A 26,698-nucleotide genomic window follows, 5' to 3' on the forward strand; every position below is an offset into this window, starting at 1 on the left:
TGGAGGTGGGGCGAGAAGTCTGGTCTGTGAGCTCCCGTCTTGGGACCAGACCGTCTGGCGGGGCCTGCGGGAGGGGGAGCAGGGGTCAGAGGGCCCGGGTTGCGCGAGCTGGCTGAGCCGGGACATTTCTGAGCCGTGAGAACAGCTCCTGTCCCGGCTCCAGCGTCTCTGCGTCCGTCCCCGATCCCGGCCGGCGGCTCCTCCTCCCAACTCCCGTCGTACCCGACGTCTCACGGGTCGCCCCGGTTCCTCTCGCTTCCCTTCCCGAGCCTCTCCCTCGGCTCCCCGTGGCCGCCGTCCATAAGATTTCCCTTTCCCCCTCCTTGCATCCGTCCTGTTGATCGCGATCCTCGTCCTCCTCTCCCTTTTCCCAGTTCTCCCCCGAGCCCCACTTCTTTCCCCGTCTCCCCGGGGAGCTACGGAGAGACGAGAAAGGACTGAGCGAACGGAGCCGAAAAGGAGGGGTCCGGGGGGCGAGCCGGGTCGCCGGGGGTCTGAGAACTGTTACCCCGTCCCCCAGCGCTCCAACCCCAGATGGAACGCGTCTCAGCCGTGACCTGGGATAAATACGCTTATTATTTTTCTCCTCTTCTGGGAAATGTTCCCTAGGTAGTCTCCCGACGTTCGGTCCACGGAGTGATCTGAGCCAGGGTTCCCTCCCACTTGGGGAGAGCTGAGCGATAGGTCACGTCTTCCATGTTCCTTCCCCTTTCCTGGATCAAAACAACTATTCCATCTGGGCACGCTCTGGGCACACTCCCTGAGTGCCAAAGTCCTCCTATGCCCAATCCTAGCCTCTGACAGGGCCACGGACACATCTACACTGCACCCCGACTCCTGTCTTAACCAACCTCTCTATCGCTGCGCCCCGGGGCAGGAGGAGGAGGAGGAGGAGGAGGAGGAGGGTGGACGAGGACGAAGAGGCAGCCAGAAAGCTTCTCCCAAAGCTCCTGCCTCAGGATTTCTGCCGCCTAGCCCTTCCCCAACTCCTCCCCTGAAAAGCCCAGAGAGGTAGGATGGGATCTCTTCCAGCTGTTGGCGAAGCAGGAAGGCTCTACAGAGCACACGGAGAGCGTGGAAACGGTGCCCCCGAGCTCTCAGTCCGGGAAGAGAAGAGCTACCAACTGGGGATTTCGACAACCGGGTTCCTCCCAAACCTAGTTCCGGTCGGCAGGAGTCAGGCCGGGTAACCTTCTGTCCTGGGTACCGGGGGGGCCCACACGCCGCCTCTCAAATTCTTCAAATCCCTTTCGAAAGCGGGTGATCTCTGCCACCGCTTTCTCTTCGTTTTAGTTCCCACTCCGTTCCATTTGGTCCTCGGCTCACTCACCTCTTCTCTTTCCCTCTTTCCTCTGTCATTCCTTCGTCCAATACTCTTTGAGCCCTTACTGTGTGCGGAGCACTGTCCTGAGCACTTGAGAGAGTACAGTATGACAGTAAACGGACACATTCCCTGCGTGCAGGGAGTTTACAGTCTGGAGATGAGTTTACGGTCTTTGCGTTCCTCCTTTCCCCACTCCCATCCTTTCTCTTGTATCCTTTCTCCATCATCCTGTTCCATTTTTTTTCTCTGGCACTAATCCCAGCCCTTTCATTCTTCCCTTTCCTTTTCCTTTATTCCTTTTCTCTCCTCTCCCTCTGGTCGTTCCTCTTCCCCTCCTCTCTTTCTCGTGTGTTCCCTACCTATCCCTCTCCATTTTCTCTCTCCCTGTCTCCCCACACACCTGTCCTACCCTCTTCTGTGCCCACCTTCTCCTGCTCCAAGGGTCTTCGGACACTGAGGGGGAGCAGCAGGATGTCTGGGCCTCACAGGGGCAGGTCTGCAGGGTGGAGAATTCTGCCGCAGCGAACGGTGGTTTCATCGAGCTGGAGATCGGCTTCGGAGGCAAGGAGGAGGAACGGGCAGCAGGAGAGTCAGCGTAGCCTAGCGGATAGAGCACGGGCCTGACAGTCAGAATGATCCGGGTTCAGATCCCTGTGCTGCCTCTTGCCTTCTGTGTATCCTTGGGCAAATCATTTCACTTCTCTGTGCTTGAGTTACCTTAACTGTAAAATGAGGATTAAGACAGGGAGCCCCACGTAGGGATTACGGTCAACCTGACTAGTTTGTATCTACCCCAGTGCTTACACTGCTCAAGTCCATAGTGAGCGCTTACCAAATGCCTAAAAAAAAAACGTCCAGAGGAGGCTGGTTCCTTTCTCATTGAAGTTTCTCCCCTTCAGAGTTTCTTGGGTCCGAGGTCCCGAGGCCTGCAGCCGTCCTACCCGGAGTTTAGCTCAGTACATCACCGCTCTCTCCTTACCCTCTCTGCTCCCCGGTCTAGACTCCCGCCCAGTCGGATGCTGCTATCGAGCTAGGTCCTGTTCTGTTCTTTTCAGTTCAGCTACTCCGTCGCTCGGCCCCGGAGCTGGGCCCACCGCCCGGTTCTCTCCAGCTGCTGCCTTGCCTTACCCAGAGCCAGCTGCTCTTTCCTCCAGGGCCGGATCTAGGCAGGAGGTGGCGGGGAGTGAAGGAAGACCTGTCTTGCAAGCAGAGAAGCAGTTTGGCTCAGAGGAAGGAGCCCAGGCTAGGGGAGTCAGAGGACCTAGGTTCTAATTCCAGCTCCACCACTTGGCTGCTGGGTGACCTGGGGTAAGTGACTTCACTTCTCTATGCCTCAGTGACCTCATCTGTAAAATGAGGATTAAGACACTGAGCTCGACGTGGGACACGGACCGCGTCTAACCTGATGATCTTATATCTACCCCGGCAGTTCCTGGCACAGAGTAAGGACTTAGCAAATATCATTTTTTAAAAAAAAAATCAGCCTGGGCCTTGAAATACATTCCCCGAAAGATCAGAGTGATGTCTTCCGGGGTGCCCGGAGGAAGCCCCTTCCACCTCTGCTACTCCCAGTATGTCCCGGGACTTACCACCTCCCCTAATAATAACAACGGTACTTATGCTCAGATCTGTACCTCATTTTATTACGCGTCTCCCTCTCTGGCCTGAGGCAGGCCAAAGAACATGCTTACCGACTCTGAATATTATACTATAATATATAGTAAGCGTTAAGTAATAGAGAGAAGCAGCGTGGCTCGGTGGAAAGAGCCCGGGCTTGGGAGTCAGAGGTCATGGGTTCGAATCCCGGCTCCGCCACTTGTCATCTGTGGGACTGCGGGCAAGTCACTTCTCTGTGCCTCAGTTACCTCATCTGTAAAATGAGGATTAAACTGTGAGCCTCACGTGGCACAACCTGACTACCCTGTATCTACCCCGGCGCTTAGAACAGTGCTCTGCACAGAGTAAGCGCTTAACAAATACCAACATTATGATTATTATTATTATTACTATCCCAAACTCTTAATACGGCGCTCTGCATACAGTAAGCGCTCTGTCAATCGATCAGTCCATCGATGGTATTAACTGAGAGTTTACTCTGGGCAGAACACTATAAGAGTGCTTGGGAGAGCACAGTACAACAGAGTTGGTAGACACATTCCCCGCTAGCAATGAGTTTCCAGTCTAAAAGGGAGGCAGACATTAATATAAATAAATGTCACCAAGCTAATTTTCCCTCCTACTTAGATTGTGAGCTCCAAGTGGGACAGGGACCGTGTCCAACCCGATCATCTTGCATCTGCTCCACAGCTTAGTACAGTGCTTGATATATAGTAAACACTTGACCTGGACCGTGATTTTTACAGATGCTGTGGGACGCAAGGCGGGGTGAATGCAATAAACACGACTGATCTGATTGAAAAACATTCTGCTGTGCTAAGTAAGCCCGTCGAAGGGCAGGGACAGTCTCTGTTACCGATCTGTACATTCCAAGCGCTTAGTACAGTGAGTCTGCACATAGTAAGCGCTCAATAAATACTATTGAATGAATGAATGAATAAGTGCTACATTGATACAGAATGATCAGATCAGACCCAGTCCCTGTCCCACATGTGGCTCAGAGTCTGAGGGATTGTAGAGGGATGGGCATTTAACAGTTATTAATACAGGTGGGGAAACTGAGGCACAGAGAAGTTAAGTTACAGAGTTGGTCGACACATTCCCTGCTTACAGTGAGTTTCCAGTCTAAAAGGGAGACAGACGTTAATATAAGTAAATAAGTTACCGAGCTAATTCTCCCTCCTACTTAGATTGTGAGCAACATGTGGGACGGGGACCGTGTCCAACCTGATCATCTTGCATCTGCCCCACAGCTCAGTACAGTGCTTGACATATAGTAAGCACTTGACCCGGACCGTGACCAGGTCACGGTCCCCTGACGTGTCCAAGATGATCAGGTTGGACACATTTCCCCACCTGGTCCACAGCCCAGGCCCAGATCTTCTCCCTGGACCTTTTCAGAGCCAGAAGGCGCCCTGGGGTGATGGAGATGGAGCGGGTCAGCAGAGGGGGTGGTGGATGTGAGTGGGAAATAGCGGGAGCCAAGTTGATTGGATTCTTGGAGAGGGAAATCCACCCTGGGGAAAACAGGGCTTGATGGGAAGGTGGATTGGGCCCGGGAAGGGAGAGGCACAAGCTGGAGAGGGGGAAAAGCGGGATTTTAAAAAAGGATCACTGCTCAGATGGGATGGTTGATGGCCTCAGAGGAAGCACAGCAAAATCTTTGAGAACCAGACAGAGAGAAGCGGCTCCCAAGAACAATACTGAGCAGGACGGGTCCTGCCGGGAGGAGAGGCATTTGAGCAGCCGTGACCCATCACCCCAAGGGCCGGAGTCGAGAAATCCCGGATAAGGACAGGATAGACAGTCCAGCAATGCCATGCAGAAGAGGACTGAAGCAATGAATCTGAATGTACCACAAACTCCAGCTGGTGGGCCAGTTTAGGTGATGGACGGGTCATTTCTCTTCATGTTTTTCCCTCGTCTTAATCAAGAATGCAGCAGTTGTCACTTTACTTATCTTTATTCATATAAAGTAACATCGGTACTAACCACGGTATTGAGGAGTCAGGGGAGAATTGGGGGAGAGAGAGAGAGAGAGAAGTCACCACCACCAACCCCGGCCTTAGTGGCCACGAGAAGAAGCGTGGCTCAGTGGAAAGAGCACGGGCTTTGGAGACAGAGGTCATGGGTTCGAATCCCAGCTCGGCCACTTGTCAGCTGTGTGACTTTGGGCAAGTCACTTGACTTCTCGGTGCCTCAGTTACCTCATCTGTAAAATGGGGATTAAGACTCTGAGCCCCACGTGGGACAACCTGGTTCCGCTGTGTCTACCCCGGCACTTCGAACGGTGCTCGGCACATAGTAAGCGCTTAACAAATACCAACATCGTTATTTTTAGCATTATTATTAGTGAGACGACTTTTCTCCTCCACTGCTCAAATGAGCGTCTAGTTTCTGTTTCCCTGAGGAACATTCTCGAGGATCCAGGAAACGTAAGTGGCCACATCGGCATAGACCCCGGGGCGGTTGGGGGAGTCGCAGTCCACCCCCCAGCTTCCCACGCCGGTCAACACCCAGCGTCCATCCACTGGGCAGGAAAGAGGGCCCTCAGAGTCACCCTGCAAGAAACCAGAGGGGCCTAAGGTGAGGACCGTGAGGGTTGCCCCCCGAGTAGCACCCAACCGGGGAGACCCAGGGCTCAGACCCTTACATGGCAGACGTGCCCCTGGCTATCTGGGTAGGCTGCACAGATCATACCCTCCACGAAAGAGGGATTCTCAGGAACCTCAGTGCCGCTCGGTGGGAAGGGGCTGGTAGGAGAAGGCTGAATGGGCCGACGGTAGATGCTGTCACAGGCCTCACGATAGATGAGAGGCACTTGGACCTTCTGGAGAGCCTTGGGAGGTACCTGAGTCCTTAGGGGAGAGGAAGAAGAGAGCAGGTAAGGATTTGATCTGGAAGGTAAGCAAAGCTCCTCTCTCCTTCCTCAGCAGAACTAGGGATGTGGGAGCCAGAGGGAAGGTTGATATATGAGTTTATGGAGAGAAAATAATAGTGACGGTGACAATAATACTGATAATGGTAACAATGATAATATTGATAATAATTGTGGTATTTGTTAAGTGCTTACTATAGGCCAAGCCCCATTCTAAGCCCTGGGGTAGATACAAGACCGGCAGTCTGAATTCAGTCCCCGTCCCTCATGAGACTCACGTTCAAAGTTAAAGGGGACAGAAGGTATCAAATCCCCATTCTACAGATGAGGACACTGAGGCACAGAGAAGTTAGGTGCCTTGCCCAAGGTTACCCAGAAGGTAGGCGATGGAACTGGGAGTAGAACCTAGGTCCTCTACTCCCAGGCCTGTGCTTTTTCCACTAGGCCATGTTGCTTCAAAGAGATCTGGAAATGAGGCCTGGAAGGAGGTTCAGCCACTGGGTTAGATCCTGGGGTGGATGTAAACCATAAAATCTCTTTCATGCCCTCCAGACTTTCTCCTCTTCAACTCACCCAACCACCTCTCTTAACAGGTTGGAGATATCCCCACTCCTTCGGTGACTCTCCCCTTACTCCCTGCGGTCTCTTCCCTATCCATGGGGCCCCGCCGGCCCTCCCCGTCACACCCTGCCCTCGTCTCAGGGACCCCAGCCCAGGGGCCATTTTGCTTCTTGCCCTGGGTAAGCGTGTTCTCCTTATAGCCTGTCAACAATCTCATCTTTTTCAAGCCCCAGGTATCCTGACTCACCAAGCTCCTGCCCTTTTCTAGAACTAGATACCTTTTCTTTCATTGCCCTTGTTCTTCTTTAAGGCAGAGAGATATGGGCTTTTGTTGGGCTCCCCTAGAGCTGGGGTGATCATTTGACCTGGTTTACTAAGGACAGTCTAAGTGTTTAACAGATATCATTATCAAAAAAAAAAGCAAACAAAAAATAACTATCGAATTTTTCAAGGCCGACCCATTGGAGAAAAGAGGCAGACGTTCCCAGATTGGGACATTTATGGCTAAACGGGTCTTCCTCCCACTCCAACAACTTGAGCTCACTGTAAACTATTGGCTTGCCAAATCTGGACTGGAACACGCTTGGTCTCACAGCACTCCGACACTCGCGATGCAACCCCGAATACCGGGAGACTCTAACCCCACACTTCAGGTCTCCTCCTTCCTGCTCTGGCGGATGGGCAAGGGACGGGGTGCGGACCGAGGACGGGAGGCCCGATGCCCCGGTTTTCAGCCGAGGCGTTAGGGCCAGCTTACTCAAATACGCAGCGAGCAGCAGTGAGGACCTAGGACGTGGTGAGCAGGCTGCCCCCACAGTGTTGAAAGTCACCCAGAAAGAGGCTGATCTGCCGGGGCCATTCTCCATCCTTGGCATCCTCACCCCCGACCACCCGCTTAGAGATAGAAGATTGGCCACAGGCAGTAGGGAGAGAGACAGTGTCGCGAGCACGTCAGCCCCGAGTCCCCAGTACCGGATCATCCTGCTCTCTGCCCATTGGACCCCTCCTCCCTCAACTCAGTGTGCCCCTTCTCCCTTCTGCCTCCAGTTGAACTCCCAAACTTCACGTCCTCCTGAGAGACCGGGACCAGTCCTGCCCCATCTCCTCTTTACCTATATTAAAGTTGGTCTGATTTCTTCCTTCAGAAATGTCCAGATCGGAGTTCCCAGCCAGGGGAAGGGTGGAGCCCGAATGGATGAGAAGAACCATCCCCGTGGAGAGAAGTGGAAAGAGATTGGGGGGGGGGGACTGCCGGGGACCGCTGATGCCCTGCTGGATCTTGGAAGAGGCAGGTAAGTAGCCAGGAAACAGCGCCTACCAAGTCCCTCCCTGGGTAGGTGATGCAGGAGTCGGGCTCAGAGGAGAGGACTCCTGGGTGTGGCCCCAGGAAATCAACAGGGCAGGGGGTAAGGGCGAAGGACATGGAATCTCCTGAAATGGCATGAGTGGCTATAGACACCAATGTGTTTGGGTTGGAGGGGGAAGAGGGAGACCCGAGAGCTCAGGGAACCCCCTGAGGTTGATGGGAGGGGAAAGTGGGGAGTGAGGGAGATGGGGAATTTCTGGGCCCAACTAGAGGGACACTGGTAGAGTGGGGATTCCTGGTCCCAGAGGAGAGCCGGGGTCTTCAGAATTCGCTCTGAAGATGCTAGAGGTGCGAGGATCCTGGTAGAGAGAGAGGGAAATGTGCGGGGAGCCTCCTGATACTCACCAAGCGCGGAAACCAATCCCAGAGCCCCAACTTGGCAGGTCATCCCCATGGCTGCTCCTCACCCCGACTGCGGCCCGTGTTCCACCCAGACCCAATATAAAGCCCAGATTGGACCTTCCCACCCGCACACTCCGCCCGAACTCCACCTTCTTTTCCCTCTGCCCCTCTTTGTCCCTGCTCCTGACCTCTCCTCCCTCACTGCCCAGCTCCCAGGTCCCCTCTCTAGCCTGTCCCCTTCTCAGCCCAGTCAGCCCACACCATCTGCCCTTCTCTCCCTGCTGCCTCATAAGTTGGTCCTCTGAGCTCTGGGAGGGGAGGGGAAAATGTTGAGGAGCAGACTGGGGCTGAGGCAGGCAGACCCCCGGGGTAGAGGGATGAGAGAACTCCCTCTCTGTGAATCTGGGAATATGTGACTGTGGGAATATGGATATCTCTGTTGGGAAAAAGCTGGCCCTGGCTAAGCCGGGAGCTCTCCCAGGCTATTGGACTCAACACCGTGAGAAAGTATTTTTCTTCTGGGACCTGGTTCCTAGGTGTTCCCTAGATTTTTCCAACCACAGTGTGATCTGAGTCAGTGCCTCCTCCTACTTCAGGAGGGCCGTATGATAGGTCGCTTCCTTCATTTTTCTTCCCCCTTCCTGTACCGGAATGTCTCTCCCCTGGCAGCCTCTGGACAAGCTTCCTGAGTGCCTTGGCCCTTGCAGGCCAAATCCTTGCCTCTGACAGGGCCACGGTCATATGTGTGCTGCACCCGACTCCTGCCAGTGCTGTGGCCTAGGGCTAGTGGAGCTGGAGGAGGAGGAGGAAAAGGAGGAGAAAGAAGAGGAGGAGGAAGAGCAGGAGGCCAAGAAGGCATTTGTCTTCTCCCAAAGCTCCTCCCTCAGGATTTCTGCTACCTAGCCCTTCCACTATTCCTACCCCCAAAACCCCAGAGAGTTGGAATGGGATCTCTTCCAGTCACTGGCAAGACACTAAAGCTCACAGTCACAACAGAGAGTGTAGAAATAGTGCCCTGAAACTCTCAATCTTGGAAGGGAAGAAAAGAGCTACCAGCTGGCGACATTGGTACCCAGGTTCCTCCCAGACCCAGTTCCAATTTTTGGAAGTCAGGCAAGCCGACCTCCATTTCCCTGCTCCAGATGGGCTCACCTGCTGTTCCTCAAATTCTTCAAATTCCTTTCATGAGTGAGTGATCTTTGCCATCACTTTCCTTTCTTTTTATTTCTCACTCCTTTCCACTCTGCCCCTCTCAGCATTCCTCCTTTTCCTCTTTCCTCTTTGCATTCCTTTCTCCACCCTCAGCCTTTTCTCTTGTCTTCTTTTCCCATCATCCTATTCTTTTCTTTCGTAGCAATCCCATCTCTTTTATGCTTCCTAATTCTTTTTTCTTTATCCTTTTTCTTTCCTCTCCCTCTGAAGCCATTCCACTTCCCCTCCTCTCTTTCCCTTATGTTCCCTACCTAACCCTCTCCATTTTCTCTCTTTCTCTTTCTCCATCTCTCCCCCTGACATAACCTACCCACCCACTCCTCTGTGCACCTTCTTTGGCTCCAAGGGCCCTCAGACATTGGGCAAGAGCGGTGGAACCTTGGGGATCACAGGGGCAGGTCTGCGGGGGAGAATCTACCCAGCAAAGGTGATTTCATCGGGTTGAAATTGGCTTTGGAGACAAGAAGGAGGAACAGGTAGCAGGAGAAAGGACATTACCTAGTGGATAGAGCAGGCACCTGGGAGTCAGAGGACCTGGGTTCTAATTCCTGCTCCACCACTTGTCTGCTGCATATCCTTGGGCTCAGTCAATTATTCAATCCATCAGTGGTATTTATTGAGCCCTTTCTGTATGAAGAGCAGTATGAAAATGCTTGGGAAAGTCAGTACTACAGAGGTGGTAGACATGTTTCCTGACCACGGTGAGCATTCGGTCTAAATCGGAGACAGCTATAAATATAAATCAATGAATTATGGAGAAAATTTTCCCTCCTACTTAGATTGTGAGCTCCATATGGGACAGAGACTGTGTCCAACCTGATTATCTTGTATCTGCCCCAGGCTTGGTACCGTGTTTGGCATACAGTAAACACTGAAGTGTGATTCTTATTATAAGTGACGATGGAGTGAATACAATGAATATGCCTGATTGATTGGAAAACACTCCCCGTCTGTGAATCTAGGGCGATCCAGAATAATCAGATCACATCCAGTCCCATTCCCAGCCCAATCTCAGATTCTAAAGAGTTGGGGCAAAAACAGGCATTTAACAGGCATTAATACTGGTGGGAAACCTGAGGCACACATAAGTTGAGTGACTTGAAAGGTCACAAAATAAGCATGTGGCCAGGCCAGAATTAGAACCCTGTTCTCTGGACTCAATGGTCGGGCCACTAGGAAAAATCGCTTCCCCTCTCTCTGGATCCTGGTTTCCCCTCCTTCTCTTAGGCCTACATTCTTCTTCTCCTTTGACCTAAATCTCCTGTGTCACTATAGTCTCTGAGTCCCAGGTTGACTGTCCCATGGCGATCGGACACGATCTGATTTTCCCTTCCGAAGAAGGGTGGTACCCTCTGGGGCCATAGAACAGCCAACCCTTGGAAGCGGTTGCCACACGGGGAGAGGTTCCCAAATGTGGGCAGTCCATCACTTCATGCCTGGCAGCCAGTCTAGAAGCCCACAGGGCCCAGGCCCAGATCTTCTCCAGAGCCCTGTTCAGAGCTAGAAGGTGCCCTGGGGCCAGGCAGGGAACTGATGGAGATGGAGCAGGTCAGCAGAGTGGGTGGTGGTTCCTGAGTGGGACGTAGCAGGGAGCCGAGCTGACTGGACTCCAGGAGAGGGAAAGCCACCCCAGAAGGAGCGGGGCCTGGTGCAAAGGTATGTTGGGCCTGGGGAAGGAAGGGGACAGGCTGGGTCGGGGAAGGAGTGGAACTTCAAAGAAGGACCACTGCCCAAAAGTGAGGTCGATGACCTCGGAAAGAGAACAGCCAAATCTTTGAGAACCGGAGAGGGAGAAGCAGCTCCTAAGGACTATATTGAGTGGGACTGGACCTGCCGAGAGGAGAATCAGCTGAGCAACCGTGACCCATCACCCCAAGGTCTGGAGTCGAGAGACCACAGACAAGACAAGGACAAGATGGGCGGTCCAGCGAAGCCACTGGAGAAGAGGACTGAAGCACTGAACCTGAGTGAACCATAGACCGAGCTTGAAAGTCCAGTCTGGGTTAGGGAGTGGTCATTTCTAGTCACTTTTTTTCCCATGTCTGAAGTAATCAAGAATACAACAATCGTCGCTTTCCTTATCTTTATTCATATTAAATAACATCAGCATTAACCACAATGTTGAAAGTCAAGGGAAAATTGGGGAAGCCATGAGGACCAGCCCCAAGGGATGAGAGAGGGAGAGAGAGGGAGAGAGAAAGAGAGAGAGGTGGGGTAAAAGAGAGGGAGAGAATAGTCTCCACCACCATCCAAGGCCCAGGTGAGATGACTTTCCTCCTGTGCTGCTCAGGTGAGCATTTAGTTTCCATTCCCTTGAGAAATGTTCTCGACAATCCAGGAGGAGTAAGTGGCCACGTCGGCATAGACTCCAGGGTGGTTGGGGGAGCCGCAGGCCACCCCCCAACTTACCACGCCGGTCAGCACCCAAACTCCATTCACTGGGCAGGAAAGAGGGCCACCAGAGTCACCCTGCAAGAGACCAGAGGGGCAGAGGGTGAGGAACGCGAGAGTTGTTCACTGAGTAGAACCCAACTCGGCAGGACCGGGGATGTGGCTCCTTACATTGCAGTGATCCCGCTTGCCCTCTGGGTAGCCGGCACAGATCATGCCCTCCAAGATGGAGGGCCCCTCTGGGAGCTCATTGTCATCCTGTGGGGAGGGGCTGGTGGGAGAAGGCTGATCGGGTTGATGGTAGAGGTTGTCACAGGATTCACGATGGATGAGAGGTACTTCGACCTTCTGGAGAGCCTTGGGAGGTGGCAGAAACGCTAGGGGGAAAAGAGGAGGAGAGAAGGTAAGGATTTGAGTTCAGAGGCAAAAAACCTAATCCCTGCTCCCACAGAGCAGGATTGGAGATGTTGGGGCCAGTCGGAAGGATGAGACATGCTTTTCGGGAGAGAAGGTAATAATAATAATAACTGTGGTATCTGTTCAGCAATTATTATGCCCTGGGGCAGATTCAAGAGCATCAATTGGAACAGAGTCCCTGTCCCTCATGAGGCCCCCGGGAGGCTAAGTAAAAGGGACAGGAGGAATTGAATTCCTATTCTACAGATGAGGAAACTGAGGCACAGAGAAGCTAAGTGATTTTCCCAAGTTACCCAGAAAGAAAGTGATGGAGTAGAACCTAGGTCCTCTGACTCCCAGGCCTGTGCTTTTCCCACTAGGCCAGGCTGCTTCAAAGACATTTGAAAGAGAGGCCTGGAAGGAGGTTCAGCTATTGGATTAGATCCTGCGGTGGATGGAAAGAGGAGAGGGGAGGGCCAGGGTATTATGGGATGAGCTTGGTGAAATACAGAGATACAAGGCTCAGAACAGGACCTGGTTCCTGGGAGGGGATCAGGGGACCGGGAGGACCTGAGGCCCGGGAGGTCCATTGCCCAGCAGGACTGGGATCTTGGGAAAAACAAGGGCTGGTGATTGTGTGTGTGTGTGCCGGGGGGAGGGAGGGATATCTGGCCTGACCGCCTCACCTCCCAACTCTGGCCTTCCCCAACCGGTCAACCAGCAGGGCGTGCCGGAGGCGGGCCGGGAGGAATTGTCAGCGATGCAGATGGGCCGAATCTTCTCCGTGAAGGGCACTGGTTCCGAGAGTTCCAACAGGGCCACGTCGCTGCTGTCTTCGATGTTACCCCTGAACCCTGGGTGCGCTATGATCTGTTTCACTTGGCGGGTGATGCCATCGGAGCTGATGGGATCCAGAGTGTTTGTACCCAGGATCACAGAAAAACCGGAAGGTTTCTGCCTGGGAGAAGGAGGAAAATAGGAAAGACCTCTCACCCATTTGCCCACAGGCATGGTTTCCTACCCAGAAGAATGGAATTTTATTGTTTCCATATGGCAAGGGGGAGGAGGGATGGGGGATTACTAAAGCACAAAACCCCTTTCATTCCCTCCCAACTTCCCCCTCTACAACTCACCCACCCACATTAGCAAGGTGATTTCCCTTCTCAATCTCTTACTCTCCCCTCACTCCCTCCAGCCCTCTCCCTGTCTGTGGTGCTCCTGATCCCTCCCCCCATACCATGCCCTCCTCTCAGGGCCACCTGCCCAGTGGCCCTTTTTCCTTTTTCTCCCGTTGGTCATCGTCTCCCCTATATCAGTCAATAATCTTTATCAAACGTCGGGAGTCCTGACTTTCCAAGCTCTTGCCTTTATCTAGGACTAGAAACCTTCTTTTCCGTTGCCCTTGTTCCTCTTTAGGTCAGGGGACTCCGACGGGACTCCCAAAGAGCCGGGGGTGAGCATTCATCCTGGTTTAGCCAGGACTGCCTAAGCACTTAACAAATACCATTAAAAAACAGAAAGAAAACATTCTTGAAATTTTGGAGGCTGTTGCAGCGCACTGGAGAAAACAGCCTGCCCTGTCTGAATCGGGATGATTGTGGCTAAGCTGGTCTTCCTCCCAACCCAGTTGCTTAAGCTCATTTTAAAATATTGAGTCGCCAAATCTGGGATAGACCATGCTGAGTGCTGGCTCCACTGTGATGCAACCTGGATCGCACTTCTGGTCTCCTCATCGATTCTCCTGCCCATTCATATCGACAACCAAGGGACGGGGTGTAGACGGAGGGCAGGGGGCCCGATGCCCCGGTTTTCAGCCAAGGGCAGCTTACCGGAATACGCAGTGGGCGGCAGTGAGGACCCAGGAGCTGGTGAGCAGGCTGCCTCCACAGTAATGAAAGTCACCCCGAAAGAGGCTGATCTGCCAGGGCCATTCTCCAACCTTGGCATCCTCACCCCCGATCACCCGGTTAGAGATGGAAGATTGGTCACAGACTGTAGAGAGAGAGAAAGAGTCGAGAACGTGTCAGCCCCGAGCCCCCAGGACCAAGCATCCTGGTCTCCACTCCTTGGACCCCCCCTCCCCTTGCCTCAGTGTGCCCCTTCACCCTCCTTCCTCCAGATGTCCCCTCAAACTTCACTTCCTCTTGAGAGCCTAGGACCCATCCTGCCCCAGCTCCTCTTCACCTATATTCAAGTTGGTCTGGTTTTCTCCTTCTTCGCCGTTGTCCGAACCGTAAGTCCCAGCAAGGGGAAGTGAGGAGCCTGACGGGTTGAGAAGAACCATCCCTGTGGAGACAAGAATCCAAGGAGGAGTTCACCAACTCATCTTGCCTTCAAAAGGAGATTATGGAGCAGCGACTGCCAGGAAACCCCATGACACACTGCCAGATCTGGGAAGGGGCAGGTGAGTCTTCAGTAGATGAGGACTTTGCTGTGAGGCAGGCCCTTCGGAGTCCTTCCCAACCTGACCAGGTGATGCAGGTGTCAGGCTCAGATAAGAGGACTCCTGGGTGAGGGCCCAGGGAATCAGCAGGTTGGGGTAAGGGTGGAGTACATGGTTTCCCCTGAAATGGCACGAGAGCTTCTAGGCACCAAGTTGTTTGAATTTGAGGGGGCAGAGAGAACTGAGAGCTCAGGAGACCTCTAAGGGTGATGGGAGGGGGCAGTGGGTTGCCGGGGGGGAGGAGATGGGAAATGTTGGGCCCAACTAGAGGAGTTGGGGGGAGTGGGGACTCCTGTTCCCAGAGGAGAGCCAACTACTCCAGAATTCGATCTGAAGGTGCTGGAGGTGCACTGGTCCTGGAAGGGGGAGAGGAAATTGTAAAAAGGGTCCTCCTGATACTCACCGAGCACAGACACCAACCCCAGACCCCCAACTTTGCAAGTCATCCCCATGGCTTCTGCTCACCCCGAAGGTAGTCTGCGTTCCACCGAGCCCATTATAAAGCCCAGCCGGGCCCTCCCACTCGCAAGCCCTGCCCCAACTCCACCTTCTTTACCCTCTGCCCCTCTTTGTCCCTGCTCCTGACCTCTTCTCCCCCACTGCACAGCTCCCAGGTGTTCTACTCCAGGGCCCTCTTTGGCCTGTCCCCTTCTCAGTCCAGTAAGCCCACACCCCTGGCCCCTCTCTCCCTGCTGTCTAGGAAGCCGGCCCTCTGACCTCTGGGAAAAAGGGAAGAATGTTGGGGACCAGTTTGGGACTGAGACAGGCAGACCCCTGGGGTTAGGGGATGAGAGGGCACGGGGTCTGTGGGAACACGGATATCCGTGTTGGAAAGAAGCTGGCCCTGGCTAAGGCAGGAGCACTCCCGGGCCATTGGCCTCCAGGCACTCAACTCTGTGAGAAAGTATTTTTCTTCTGGGACCTGGTCCCTAGGTGTTCCTCAGATCTTTCCAACCCCAGGGTGATCTGAGCCAGCATCCCTTCCCACCTTGGGAGGGCCGTATGATAAGTCACGCTTTCCATTTTCCTTCCCCCTTCTTAGACCGGAATGGCTCTCTCCGAGCCAGCCTCTGGGCATAGTCCCTGAGTGTCATAAGCCCTCACAGGCCCAATTCCAGCCTCTGATAGGGCCACAGTCATATGTGTGCTGCACCCTGACTCCTGCCATAACCAATTCAACTGTGGCTGAGGCCTAGGGCCATCAGAGCTGGAAAAGGAGGAGAAGAAGGGAGAGAAGAAGGAGGAAGGAGATAAGGGGGAGAAAGAGGAAGAGGAGGAGAAGAGGAGGAAGCCAGGAAGGCACTTGTCTTCTCCCCACACTTCTCCCTCAGTATTTCTGCTGCTAGCCCTTCCCCAATTCCTCTCCTGATTATCCCAGAGAGGTGGGCTCTCTTTCAGACATCGACAAGGCAGGAATGCTCACGGGTGTGCTCAGAGACCATGGAGATGGTGCCCTGGAGTTCTCATACTGGGAAGGAAAGGAAAGAGCTATCAGCTGGGGAGACTTTGGCTCCCAGGTTCCTCCCAGACCCAGTCCCAGTCAGCAGAAGTCAGGCAAATTGACCTTTATTCCCGGGCGCCAGGTGGACTCATCTGCCATTTCTCAAATTCTTCAAATTCCTTTCATGAGCAGATGATCTTTGCCACCACTTTCCCTTCTTTGTGGTGCTCTCTCCATTCCACTAGCTCCTCCGCCCCCTCACCAATCCTCCTTTCCCTCTTACCTCTTTGCACCCCTCCTTTCCCCACACCCAACCTTTTCTCTTGTCTCCTTTCCCATCATCCTATTTCATTTTTTTCTTTCCAGTCCCTTTCCTTTTCCTTTCTCCTTTTTCTCTCCTCTCCCTCTGAAACCATTCCGCTTAGCGACCTCTCTTTCCCCTTTATTCCCTATTTAGCCCTATCCCTTTCCTCTCTCTCCCTCTCCCTGTCTCTCTATACCAACTGCCCTACCCTCTCCTGTGCCCAACCTCTCCTGCTTCAAGGGTCTCAGACATTGAGCAAGAGTAAGAGGATATCTGAGCCTCACAGGTACAGGTCTGTAGGGGGAGAATCTACTCAGCAAATGGTGGTTTCATTGAACTGAGATTGGATTTTAAGGCAAGAAGAAGGAGCAGGCAGCAAGAGAGAAGCAGTGTGCTTAGTGGAAAACGCATATGAGAGTCTGATGACCTGTGTTTTAATCCTGGCTCTTCCAGTTGGCTGCGATGGGACCTTGGGCAAGTCACTTAACTTCTTTGTGCCCCGGTTCTCCTGTTCTCCCTCCTTCTGCGAACCCCAAGCCGGACAAGGCCTGTGACAAACCTAATTCACTTGTATCTACCCCAGAACTTGGAGCAGTGTTTGATACAGAGTGAACATTTAACAAATACCTTCAAAATAGGAGAAGCAGTGTTGACTAGCGCATAAGCATGGACCTGGGAGTCAGAAGGATTTGGGTTCTAATCCCTGCTTGGCCACTTCTCTACTGTGTATCTTTGGGCAAGTGCCTTCAGTTTTAAGTGCCTCGGTTACCTCATCTGTAAAGTGGGGATAAAGACTGTGAGCCCATGTAGGATGTAGACTGTGTACAACCTGATTAGCTAGTATCTATCCCAGGGGTTAGTACAGTGCCTGGCACATAGTAAGTGCTTACCAAATACTATAAAAAAGAGGCCAGAGGAGGCTGGTCCCTGTCTCAGTAGAATTTCTCCCCACTGGGATTTCTTGGGCCCTAGAACATGAAGCCTGCAGCAGTCTTACCTGGAACCTACCTCAGTACATCACCACTCTCTCCCTACCCTCTCTGCTCCCTGGTCTAGACTCCTACTCAGTCAGATGCTGCTTCTGAGCTAGGTCAATCAATCAATCGATCAATCAATCACATTTATTGAGTGCTTTCAGTGTGCAGAGCACTGTACTGAGGCCTTGGGTGAATACGCTATAATGCTATAACAGAGTTGGTAGACACCATCCCTGCTCACAGAGAGTTTACAGACTAGAGAGGGAGACAGACAGTAATATAAATCCATGAAGTACGGATACGTGCAGAAGAGATGTGGGACTGAGGGAGGGGGAATAAAGGGATCAAACAAGGTGACGCAATAAGAGAGTGGAAGAAGAGGCAATAAGGGTTTAGTCAGGAAAGGCCATTTGGAGGAGATATACCTTCAGTAAGGCTTTGAAGGTGAGGAGAGGAATTGTCTGCTGGATACGAAGAGAGAGTATTCCAGTCCAGAGGTAGGACAGAGGTGAGAGGTAAGTGGCGAGAATGATGAGATGGTGGTACAGTAAGTAGGTTGGCATTAGAAGATCAAAATGTGAGAGCCTCATTGTAGTGGGAGAGCAGCAAGGTGAGGTAGGAGGGATCAAGGTCATTGAGCTGATGGTAAGGAGTTTCTGTTTCTCGCGGAGGTAGATGGACAACAATTTGAGGTTCTTGAGGAGTGGGGAGGCATGCATTGAACATTTTTATAGAACTGTGATCTGGGCAGCAGAGTGAAGTATGGACTGGAACGAGGAGAAACTGGAGTCAGGGAGTTCAGCAAGAAGGCTGATACTGAAATCAAGGTGAGTTAAGATAAGTGCTTAGATTAATGTGGTAACAGTTTGGATGGGGAGGAAAAGACGGATTTCAGCGGCATTGTGAAGGTTGAACTGACAAGGTTTAATGATGAATTGAATATGCGAGTTGAATGAGAGAGAAAAGTCAAAGATAATGCCAAGGTTACTGGCTTGTGAGACAGGAAAGATGGTGGCGCAGTCTACAGTGATGGGAAAAATCACAGGGAGGAAAGAGTTTGGGTTGGAAGATGAGGAGTTATGCTTTGGAGATGTTAGGTTTGAGGTGTCGGCGAGATATCCAGGTAGAACAGTCTTGAAGGCAGGAGGAAATGTGAAACTGCAGAGACGGAGAGAGATTAGGGTTGGAGATTTGGGAATCATCCCCATAGTGGTGGCAGTTGAAGCCATGGAGCGAATGAATTGTCCAAGGGACTGGGTGTAGATGGAGAATAGAAGGGGACCCAGAACTGAGCCTTGAGGGTCTCTCATAGTTAGCAGGTGGGAGGCAAAGGAGGAATTCACAAAAGAGTCTGAGAAAGAGTGACCAGAGGGATAAGAGGAGAATCAGGAGAGCACGGTGTCGGTGAAGTTGAGGTTGGATAATGTTTCCAAGAGAAGGGGGTAGTTGGCAGTGTCGAAGGCAGTTGAGAGATTGAAGAGGATTAGGATGGAATAGAAGCTGTTGGATTGGCAAGAAGATCATTTGTAACCTTGGAGACGGTGGTTTCTGCGGAGCGAAGGGGGCAGAAGACAGATTGGATAAGGTCAAGGAGAGAATAGGAGAAGAGAAATTTGAGACAGTGGGTGAAAACAACTTGCTCAAGGAATTTGGAGTGGAATGGTAGGAGGAAGATGGGGCAAAAACTGAAGGGAGCTGTGGAGTCAAAGGTTTTTGGTTATTTTAGTATTGTGGAGACATGAACATGTTTAAAAGCGGTGGGGCAGAAGCCATTGGAGAGTGAACAGTTAAAGTTGACAGGGAGAGAAGAAGGGAGTGGGCAAGTGCTTTAAAAAGGTGTGAAGGGTTGGGATCGGATGCACAGATGGAGGTGGTGGATTTTGAGAGAAGGCAGGAGATCTCCTCTTGAGATACTATTGGGAAACATGGGAGAGTAGAGAAGGAGCCACAGTGGGAAGGGGCTGGAGTGGAGCAGGGGAGATTTAAGGGAGATCATGTCTGATAGTTTCAATTTTCTCAATAAAATAGGTGGCCAAGTCATTAGAGGCCAGAGAGGTGATGGGACAGGGGATTTGAACTGGGAGTTGAATGTCCAGAACAACTGGAAAGGGCAATGGGTATGGGTGTCAATAAGGATGAAGAAATAAATTAGCGGGTCCTCTTCTGTTCTGTTGAGTTCAGCTACTCAATCGTTCTGTACTGGAGCAAGGCACACCACACTGTTCTCTCCAGCTGCTGCCCTGCCTTACCCACAGCCAGCTGCTTCTTCCCCTAGAGCCAGTTCTCATCGGGAAGTGATGGAGACAGAAGGAAGGTCTGCTCTCAAGCAGAGGAGCGGTGTGAGTCAGTGGAAAGAGCCAGATGTCATCGGGAGGTGATGGAGACTGAAGGAAGGTCCGGCTCTCAATAACAACAATAATTTTGGTATTTGTTAAGTGCTTACTATGTGCCAAGCACTGGGTAGATACAAGGTAAACAGGTTGTCCCACGTAGGGCTCACAGTCTTAATCTCCATTTTCCAGATGAGGCAACTGAGGCACAAATAAGTTAAGTGACTTGCCCAAAGTCACACAGCTTAGAAGTGGTGGAGCCGGGATTAGAACCCACGACCTCTGACTCCCAAGCCCGGGCTCTTTCCACTGAGCCACGCAGTGTGGGTTAGTGGAAAGAGTCCATGCCTGGGAATCAGAGGGCCTGGGTTCTAATCCCGGCTCTACCTCTTGGATACTGAGTGGCCCGGGATAAGTCATTTCATTTCTCTGTGCCTCAGCTACCTCATCTGTAAAATAAGAATTAAGACACTGAGCCCCCTGTGGAACTCGGACAGTGCCCAACCTGATTAGTAATAATAATAATGTTGGTATTTGTTAAGCGCTTACTATGTGCAGAGCACCGTTCTAAGTGCTGGGGGTTTAGTATATTGTTTGGTACAGAATAAGTGCTTAACATGATTATTAGTAGTACAGTGTGACTGACGGTGGGGTGAAAACAATGAATACGACTGATTGACTGTATAACGCTTCCTCTCTCCTAAATGTTAGGGCGATAAAGTACAATTAGATCAGACCCAATCCCTGTCCCATATGTGTCTCAGAGTCTAAAGCGTTGGGGAAGAACTGGCATTTAACAGGCATCAATATAAGTGGAGAAACTGAGGCCCAGAGAATTTAAATGACTTACTGAACGTAACCCAGCAGGCAAGTGCCCAAGGCGGGACTAGAATCCCTGTCTCTGGACTCCCAGCACTCTACTTTTAAACTAGGAAAATTTGCTCCATCTCTCTCTCGAGACCCCAGTTTCTCCTCCTCCTCTTGGGCCTATGTTTTCCTCCTCTTCCTGCTTAAATCTCCTGTGTCACTACAGTCTCTGAGCCCTACGGTAACTGGCCCATGGAAATCGGACACATTCTGATTTTCTCCACCTAAGAAGGTGGTGACCTCTGAGACCACCATTCATCTCTGGACAGACCTCTTGGATCCAGTTGCCATTTAAGGATCGGTTCCCAAATGTGAGCAGCACATCATTTGGCTGTGACCCCTGGTCTGGGGGCCCACAAGCCCAGGCCCAGGTCATCTCCCAGGACCTGTTCAGAGCTAGAAGGGGCCCTGGGGCCAAGCAGGGAACTGATGGAGATGGAGCGGGTCAGCAGAGGGAATGGTGGATCCTGAGTGGGAAATAGGGAGCCAAGTTGATTGGATTCTTGGAGAGGGAAATCCACCCCGGAAAAAGCAGGGCCTAATGGGAAGGTGGATTGGGCCTGGGAAGGGAGAGGGACAAGCTGGGGAGGGGAAAAAGTGGAATTTTTAAAAAGGACCACTGCTTAAATGGGATGGTTGATGGCCTTGGAGGAAATACAGCAAAATCTTCGAGAACCAGAGAGAGAAAAGCAGCTCCTAAGAAGAGTAGTGCCGAGAGGAGAGTCAGCTGAGGAACCGTGACCCATCACCCCAAGGTCTGGAGTCGAGAGACCACAGACAGGACAACGACAGGACGGGCGGTCCAGCAATGCCACTGGAGGAGAGGACCGAAGCACAGAATCCGAGTAAACCATAGACCCACCTTGGAGGTCCAATGTAGGTGATGGACAGGTCATTTCTATTCACTTTTTTCCCTTGTCTGAAGTAATCAAGAATGCAACAATTGTCACTTTCCTTATCTTTATTCGTATTAAATAACATCGACATTAACCACGGTGTTGTGGAGTCGAGGGAGAATTGGGGGAGCCATGAGGACCAGCCCCAAGGGACAAGAGAGAGAGAAAGGGAGGATGGAAGAGAGAGAGAGTCGTCACCACTAACAACCCAGGCCCAGGTGAGATGGCTTTTCTCCTCCGTTGTTCAGATGAGCATTTAGTTTCCGTTCCCTTGAGGAATATTCTCGACAATCCAGGAGGAGTAAGTGGCCACGTCGGCGTAGACTCCAGGGTGGTTGGGGGAGCCGCAGTCCACCCCCCAGCTTACCACGCCGGTCAGTTCCCAGCGTCCATCCACTGGGCAGGAAAGAGGGCCCCCAGAGTCACCCTGCAAGAGACCAGAAGGGAGGTGGGTGAGGAATGCAATGATTGCCCACTGTGAGTAGGACCCAAACGGGGGGACCCGGGACGCGGCCCCTTACATTGCAGACGTCCCGCTGGCCGTCTGGATAGCCGGCACAGATCATGCCCTCCAAGATGATGGGACCCTCGGGAAGCTCTTTGCTGTCCCGCGAGGGGTTGGTGGGAGAAGGCTGATCGGTCTGATGGTAGAGATTGTCACAGTCCTCACGGTGGATCAGAGGCACTTGGAGCTTCTGGAGGGCCACGGGAGGAGGCAGCATACCTAGGAAGAAAGGAGAAAGAAAAGGAAAGGATTTGAGCTTGGGAGTAAACAAACCTCGCCCCTGCCTCAACAGAGAAGAACAGAGCAGACAGCCAGAGGGAAAGATGATACATGACTTTCAGTAGAGAAAATAATAATGATAATGATCATAATAATGATGATGAAGATAATAATAATAATGATGATTAGAGTATTTTTTCAGCATTTACAATGGCCCAGACACCACACTGATCACAGGGGTAGATACAAGACCATAAGGTCAGACACAGTTCCTCTCCCTCATGAGGCTCACGGTCTAAGTCAAAATTAGAATCCCCATTCCATAGAGGAGGAACGGAGGCACAGAGAAGTTAGATCACTTGCCCAAGGATACCCAGAAGGCAAGTGACGGAGCGGGGAGTAGAACCTAGGTCCTCTGACTCCCAGGCCTGTGTTTTGCCCACTAGGCCATGCCGTTTCAAAGAGATCAGGAAAAGTGGACTGGAAACCATTCTGTTTGAACCTGGGGAGGAAAGAGAGGAAGAGAGAGCCAAGGCATTTTGAGGAGAGCTTGAGGAGAGAGGTGGAAAACAGGACCTGGTTCCTAGGAGTTGAGGAGGGTGTAGGAGGTTCACTGCCCAGCAGAGCTGAGATCTTGGGTTTTTAGGCGAACTATCTGGGTTGTGGAAGGGGAGTTAAGATTAGGGTTATGGCTGGGATGACTGCCTCACCTCCCACTTCTGGCCTTCCCCAGCCAGAAGCCCAGCAGGGTGTGCCAGAAGCGGGCCGGGAAGAGGCATCCACGATGCAGATGGGCTGAATCTTCTCCGTGAAGGACACTGGTTCCGAGAGCTCCAAAAGAGCGACATCGCTGCTGTCTTCGATGTTGCCCGCGTAGCCTGGGTGCACCACGATCTGTTTCACACCGCGGGTGACGCCATCAGTGCTGATGGGATCCAAGGTGTTTGTTCCCAAGATTACAGAGTAACTGGATGGCTCCTGTCTGAGGGAAGGAGGAAGACAGGAAAGACCACTCACCTATTCGTCCATAACGAGCATGGTTTCCCACCCAGATGAATGGACTTTTTCTCCATATGGCAGGAGGGAGGGCAGAGGTTGTAGGGGTGGTGGGGAATTCATAAAACCGTAAAACCTCTTTCAGGCCCTCAGCACTTCTTCCTCTACAACTCACCCACCCAACGGCCTTAGAGGATTGTGATTTCCCTACCTCACTCTGTCACTTTCCTCTTACTCCCTGCAGTCTCCTCCCCGGTCGTAGGTCCCCTGACCCTCCCCACCATACCCTGCCCTCCTTTCAGAGCCCCCTGACCAGTAGCCATGTTGTCTTTTGCTCTGGGTGAGCGTCTTCTCCTTCTCCTCAACAATCTCACCTTTTTCAAGCCCCAGGTGTCCTGCTTTGACAAGCTCCTGCCTTTATCTAGGACTAGATCCCTCCTCTCCCATAGCTCTTGTTCATTTTTAGGGCAGGGAGCTCTTGCAAAATCCCCTATAACAGGGGTGACCATTTGTCCCGATGTAGCAAGAACTATCTTGAATTTTTTGAGACCCGTTCCAGTCCATTGGAGAAAACAACCAGATGTGCTCAAATTGGGACGGTCATGAATAATCTGGTCTTCCACCCGCTCCAGCTGCTCGAGCTCACTCTAAACTACTGGCTGGCCAAATCTGGGCTGGGCCTGCTTAATGCTGACTGGGGTCTCGCAGCACTTTGGGGCTTGCGATGCAACTCCAAATACTGGGAGACTCTAAAACCACACTTCTAGTCTTCACCCCCGCTTCTCCTGCCCACTCAGGTGGACAGCCAAGGAACAGGGTGCGGACCAAGGATGGGAACCCGATGCCCCGGTTTTCAGCCAAGGTGATGTGGCCGCTTACTGGAATACGCAGTGGGCGGCGGTGAGAACCCAGGTTGTGGTGAGCAGGCTCCCTCCACAGTGGTGAGACTCTCCCAAAAAGAGGCTGATCTGCCAGGGCCATTCTCCATCCTTGGCATCCTCACCCCCGACGATCCGGTTAGAGTTGGGAGATTTGCCACAGACTGTAGGGAGAGAGTCGAGAACGCGTCAGCCCCGAGCCCCCAGGACCCAAGCGGTCTGCTCTCCACCCCTCAGACCCACACAGCCCACCCCGTCCTCAGTACGCCCTTTCTCCCACTTTCCTCCAGCTCTCCTCCCAAGCTTCACTTCCCCTTGAGAGCCCAGTACCGATCCTGCCCCAGCTCCTCTTCACCTATATTAAAGTTGGTCTGATTTTCTCCTTCTTCAGGGTTGTCCAAATCGGAGTCTCCAGCAAGGGGAAGGGTGAAGCCCGGCGGGACGAATAGAACCATCCCTGTGGAGAGAAAAGAATCCAAGGAGGAGTTTGCCAACCCATCTTGCCTCTAAAGGGAGATTGGGGAGCAGCAATTTCCAGATCCACTGCCAGATCTGGTAAGAAGCAAGTCAGTGCCTGGGAAGTGGGGTCTCCAGAGTCCCTCCCTGGCCAAATGATGCAGGAGTCAGACTCAGAGCAGAGGACTGGCCCCAGGAAGTCAGCAAGACAGAAAATAATGGCCAAGTACATTGGAAATGACACGAAGGGCTATAGACACCAAGCCATTTGGATATCAGGGCGAAGAGGGAGAGCAGTGAGTTCAGGGAACCCCTGAGGATGATGGGAGGGGACCACAGGGTGCCGGGAAATTGGGAACTCCTAGGCCCAACTCGAAGGGCTGGGGGAGAGTGGTGAATCCTGCCCCAAATAGAGAGACTTGGGGCGAGTAGGAGATTTTTGGGCTCAACTAGAGTGGCCGGTGAGGATTGGGAACTCCAGGTCCCAGAGGAGAACTGGAGACTCCAGAATTCGTTCTAGAGGTGCTGAGGCACAAGAGTCCCGGAAAGGAGAGAGGGAATTGTGGAAGGGGTCTCTTGATACTCACCGAGCACAGACATCAACCCCAGAGTCCAAACTTTGCAGGTCAACTCCATGGCTGCTGCTCACCCCGACTGTGGTCCGTGTTCCACCCGGGCCTAATATAAAGCCCTGTCAGAGCCCTCCCACCCAAACACCCCACCAAAACCCCACCTTCTTTTCCCTCTGTCCCTCCTCCCTGCTCCTGACCTTTCCTCCCCAATGCCTCCCTTCCAGGTGTTCTTCTCCAGGGTCTTCTCTGACCTGTCCCCTTCTCAGCCCAGTGAGCCCACACCACCAACCCTTATCTGCCTACTGTCTAGAAAGCTGGCCCTCTGAACTCTGGGAGAGGAGGAAAGAATTTTGGGGACCAGGCTGGGATTGAGGCAGGCAGACCCTTTGGGTTGGAAGATGAGAGGGAACAGGATCTGTGAAAATATGGATATCTAGGTTGGGAAGAAGCTGGCCTTGGTTAAGCCAGGAGATTCCCCCAGGACATTATTCATTCATTCATTCAATAGTATTTATTGAGCACTTACTGTGTGCAGAGCAGGCACTCGACTCTGTGAGAAAGTATTTTTCTTCTGCGACCTGGTCCCTAGTGTTCCCTAGATGTTTCCATTCACAGTTTGATCTGAGTCAGTGTCCCCTCCCATACCGGAAGGGGGGAGGAAAATGGAAGAAGTTCCCTCCCGGCTGTATGATAGGTAACTTCTTCCATTTTCCTCTCCTCTTTTTGGACCGGAATGTCTATCCCCCAGCCAGCCTCTGGGCACGCTCCCTGAGTGGCTTGACCTTCACAGGCCCGATCCTAGCCTCCGACAAGGCCAAAGTCATCTCCGCACTGCACCCCAGCTCCTGCCGTAACCAACCAGCCCAACTATTGCTGTGGTCTAGGGCCAGAGGTTGAGGAGGCAGAGGAGAGAGTGGAGAAGCAGCAGGGCGTAGTGGCTAGAGCACAGGCCTGGGAGTCAGAAGGTCATGGGTTCTGCCACTTGTCTGCTGTGTGATCTTGAGCAAGTCGCTTTACTTTTCTGGGCCTCACTTACCTCATCTGTAAAATGGGGATTAAGACTGTGAGTCCCACATGAGACAGTGACTGGGTCCAACGTGATTTGCTTGTATCTAACCTAGTGCTTAGTATAGAGCTTGGCACATAGTAAGTGCTTGTCAAATACCATTATTGTTATTGAAGGATGAGGAGGAAGAGGAGGCCAGGAAGGCATTTTTCTTCTCTAAGAGTACCTCCCTCAGGATTTCTGCCACCACGCTCATCCCCCACTTCTCCCCTGGAGCAGCAGCGGTGCGTGGCTCAGTGGAAAGAGCAGGGGTTTGGGAGTCACAGGTCATGGGTTCTAATCCCAGCTCCTCCACTTATCAGCTGTGTGACTTCGGGCAAGTCACTTAACTTCTCTGAGCCTCAGGTACCTCATCTGTAAAATGGAGATTAAGGCTGTGAGCCCCACGTGACACAACCTGCTTACCTAGTATCTTCCCCAGCACTTAGAACACTGCTTGGCACATAGTAAGCGCTTAACAAATACCATCATCATCATCATCATCATCATCATCAACTCTTCCAATAATTACCAAGGCAGGAATGGTCACCAGAGCTCAGAGTGCAAGGAAAGGGTGTTCTGGAGCTGTCATTCTGGGAAGGAAAGGAAAGAGCTATGAGCTGGGGCCTTTGGCACCCAGGCTACTCCGAACCCTAGTTCCTAACCGCAAAAGTTGGGCAAG

At 52.3% G+C, this 26,698-nt stretch overlaps 2 protein-coding genes across 2 annotated transcripts; both read right to left on the minus strand.

Moving 5' to 3' along the window:
- Window positions 1-11,598: 11,598 nt before the first annotated feature.
- On the minus strand, window positions 11,599-14,982 carry LOC114809098 (serine protease 33-like). Its single transcript, XM_039911275.1, has 6 exons — window positions 14,934-14,982; window positions 14,272-14,373; window positions 13,917-14,079; window positions 12,798-13,045; window positions 11,863-12,068; window positions 11,599-11,769 (listed from the first exon to the last, which is right to left on the minus strand). Exons 1-6 carry the CDS (start codon window positions 14,980-14,982, stop codon window positions 11,599-11,601), a joined length of 939 nt encoding a protein of 312 aa, XP_039767209.1.
- A 6,619-nt stretch (window positions 14,983-21,601) lies between these two features.
- Window positions 21,602-25,035, minus strand: LOC100089802 (serine protease 33-like). The gene is made up of 6 exons (XM_016226514.2): window positions 24,987-25,035; window positions 24,299-24,400; window positions 23,945-24,107; window positions 22,780-23,051; window positions 21,867-22,069; window positions 21,602-21,772 (listed from the first exon to the last, which is right to left on the minus strand). The coding sequence occupies exons 1-6, from the start codon at window positions 25,033-25,035 to the stop codon at window positions 21,602-21,604; spliced, it is 960 nt and encodes a 319-aa protein (XP_016082000.1).
- Window positions 25,036-26,698: the final 1,663 nt, after the last annotated feature.

This window comes from Ornithorhynchus anatinus, chromosome 2, assembly GCF_004115215.2.
Source record: "Ornithorhynchus anatinus isolate Pmale09 chromosome 2, mOrnAna1.pri.v4, whole genome shotgun sequence".
NCBI lineage: Eukaryota > Metazoa > Chordata > Mammalia > Monotremata > Ornithorhynchidae > Ornithorhynchus > Ornithorhynchus anatinus.